Source organism: Pteropus vampyrus, unplaced genomic scaffold, assembly GCF_000151845.1.
Source record: "Pteropus vampyrus isolate Shadow unplaced genomic scaffold, Pvam_2.0 Scaffold236, whole genome shotgun sequence".
In the NCBI taxonomy this organism is placed as follows: domain Eukaryota; kingdom Metazoa; phylum Chordata; class Mammalia; order Chiroptera; family Pteropodidae; genus Pteropus; species Pteropus vampyrus.
This window is the reverse complement of record NW_011889017.1, coordinates 2,304,369-2,306,509: the sequence shown is the minus strand read 5'-3', so window position 1 is coordinate 2,306,509 and position 2,141 is coordinate 2,304,369. Positions and strand designations below refer to the sequence as shown.

Sequence of the window (2,141 nt, the reverse complement as noted above, 5' to 3'; positions counted from 1 at the left end):
GGTGGAGCGGCCGTGCTTCTGGAAGGCTTGGTGGCTGCATTGCCTTGTAAGGGAGCACGCACCGAAGGCAGCCAGGAGGAGAGGGCTGAAACTGGAGGGCAGAGGAATTAGCAAGGCAGCGGGAAGTCCTCGGCTTCCACGGCTGCGTCAGACTTCAGGGGCCAGAAGCTATCAAAGGCGCTGATTTCCTTCCTCTTTCTGCCCTGAGACCCCATACTGGCAATTTCTAGTCTGATATGCCCCTGAGGCAGAAGGCAGCTTTATTACAGTTACGATAACCATTAATCCAGATAGTGGTATTCTCTGACAAAAGGTGTATCGAAAATACCTATCCGTCTGGAGAAAGTTTAGAACACAGCAGTTTTCCCTTGTGAGAACCGGACCAGGACTTATTGGTTATAATTAAAAGTGCTCTTTAGTGTCCAGGATGTGAGGAAATAGTCAATATCTAAAAATGCAGGTTCTTCCATTACTAAACTCCTGCTATAGCTTCCTTTCCATGTGCACATGCCCCTTGGGCCCCTTTGGGTGAGGGCTCCCTGCCTGCCAGGTGTGCTGCAACCTCAAGGGCCCAACACTGCTTTATCAGATGTCAGGAAGGGCCCTCCAGCCCAAGACATGCCACCCAGCACGTGCAGCCATATTGTCACCGTGATGGGTGCCAAAGCCCACAGCTTAGAATTCTTAAAACTCACATCTTCCAGGATAACATTCAAGTAAGCTCTACTTCCACCTACAAGTATACACAGAGGGTACACATGGAACCTCCAAAAACTGTGTTCTCAAATTTGGCTGCACATTAGAGTTAACTGGTAAGCTTTAAAAGCTAAGGATGCCCCAGAGGCCGCTGGCATTGCCGGATGGGGTGAGCCATCTTATGGAGTAAAAGCTCCCCAGGCAAGCAGTCTAGCATCAAGCCCTGCCCTGAGAGCTCTTCCATGTTACAATAATAGCAATATTTCATTTGGAATGTTCCAAGTGGCCACTTATGAAATGTATGAACTACTAAAATAGCTAACAGTTAAAAATTTCAAAGTAGGATAGATGGAGATGTGGCCATACCCATTTGTTTTCTCGGGTCCAGCGTGGAGTGCCCAGTGCACCAAAACGCCCAGGGAGCCTGAGAGGAGGTCTCCTTGCCCACCACACCTGCGGTTGCTGCCCTGCTGGCTGCACTCGAGCACTGAGCAAAAAGCAAGACGGGGGTTAGAGTGGGTGGCCTGTCTCTGTTCAAAGGGTACTGGGTCATCTGTGGCTCTTCCCTGTCTGTCTCTAACAAGGAGGCCTCTTTTACAGGAGAGGGAACCAAGGCAGGCAGAGGTTGGGCTGCCCCAGAACCACCTGTTCAGTATGGTGGTGGTCAGTGGAGACACCCATGACTCAGAACCGCCAAGGGACCTGCTGAAACAGAGAAGAGCACACTCGCACAGCACACATGGGGCCCTCAGTCCTGCAGGGTCCTGAAGACCAAGCCCACCAGCATATCTCACACAACAGAGTCCACTTTCAAGGAGATGCGCTAGTACCTAGTGTGGACCCGGCTGATAATGCTCATGACTTCATTTATGCTGTGTAATGAGAAATTTCTATTTCTTTGGAACACATCCCCAAAATAGGCTGTTAATATGCTCTGATATGTTAGAATCTAGAGTACTTTACAATAATACAAGTGCCCAAAGGTTTCAGGATCTCTCAGAGAACACAGTGTTTCCTGCCCAGCATGTGAGACTGAATGCACACACATGTGACTAATGTGCCTTCTGTTCGGTGTTGGCCCTGATTTCCACAACCTAGTCAGCAACTCTACACCCAGGTGACAGTTTTTTGTGTGAATTTCTCTCGAGAATAACTGGTGTGCTTTCTGTCTCCTGATCAGATTTTAATGAAGGGAGGATTTGTTTTCAGGGAGCTAGAGGTATTCTAATGTTCTCTGGTTATACACCTCCCTGTGTAGACATGAGCAAGCGCTGGCGGTGCATCTCAGGCCCTCTACCCACACCCCCACCTCATTCTCACTCAATGGTCACAGGTTCCCGCTGAAAGAATGTGACTGGATGATTTGCTACATTTCAGCATCTGGTGATTCCCACCACTACTCCCAGCTTCTAGGATTTCTTCACTTTCCACTCGTTTTTATAAAA

General features: G+C 48.9%; 1 protein-coding gene across 1 annotated transcript in view; it reads right to left on the bottom strand.

Moving 5' to 3' along the window:
- NAXD (NAD(P)HX dehydratase) overlaps positions 1 to 2,141 on the bottom strand; it is a 27,958-nt gene that overhangs the window by 1,852 nt on the left and 23,965 nt on the right. Inside the window, exon 8 of the mRNA XM_023519765.1 lies at positions 1,063 to 1,183. Coding sequence (XP_023375533.1) covers positions 1,063 to 1,183 — 121 coding nt within the window. The remainder of the gene's footprint in view (positions 1 to 1,062; positions 1,184 to 2,141) is intronic.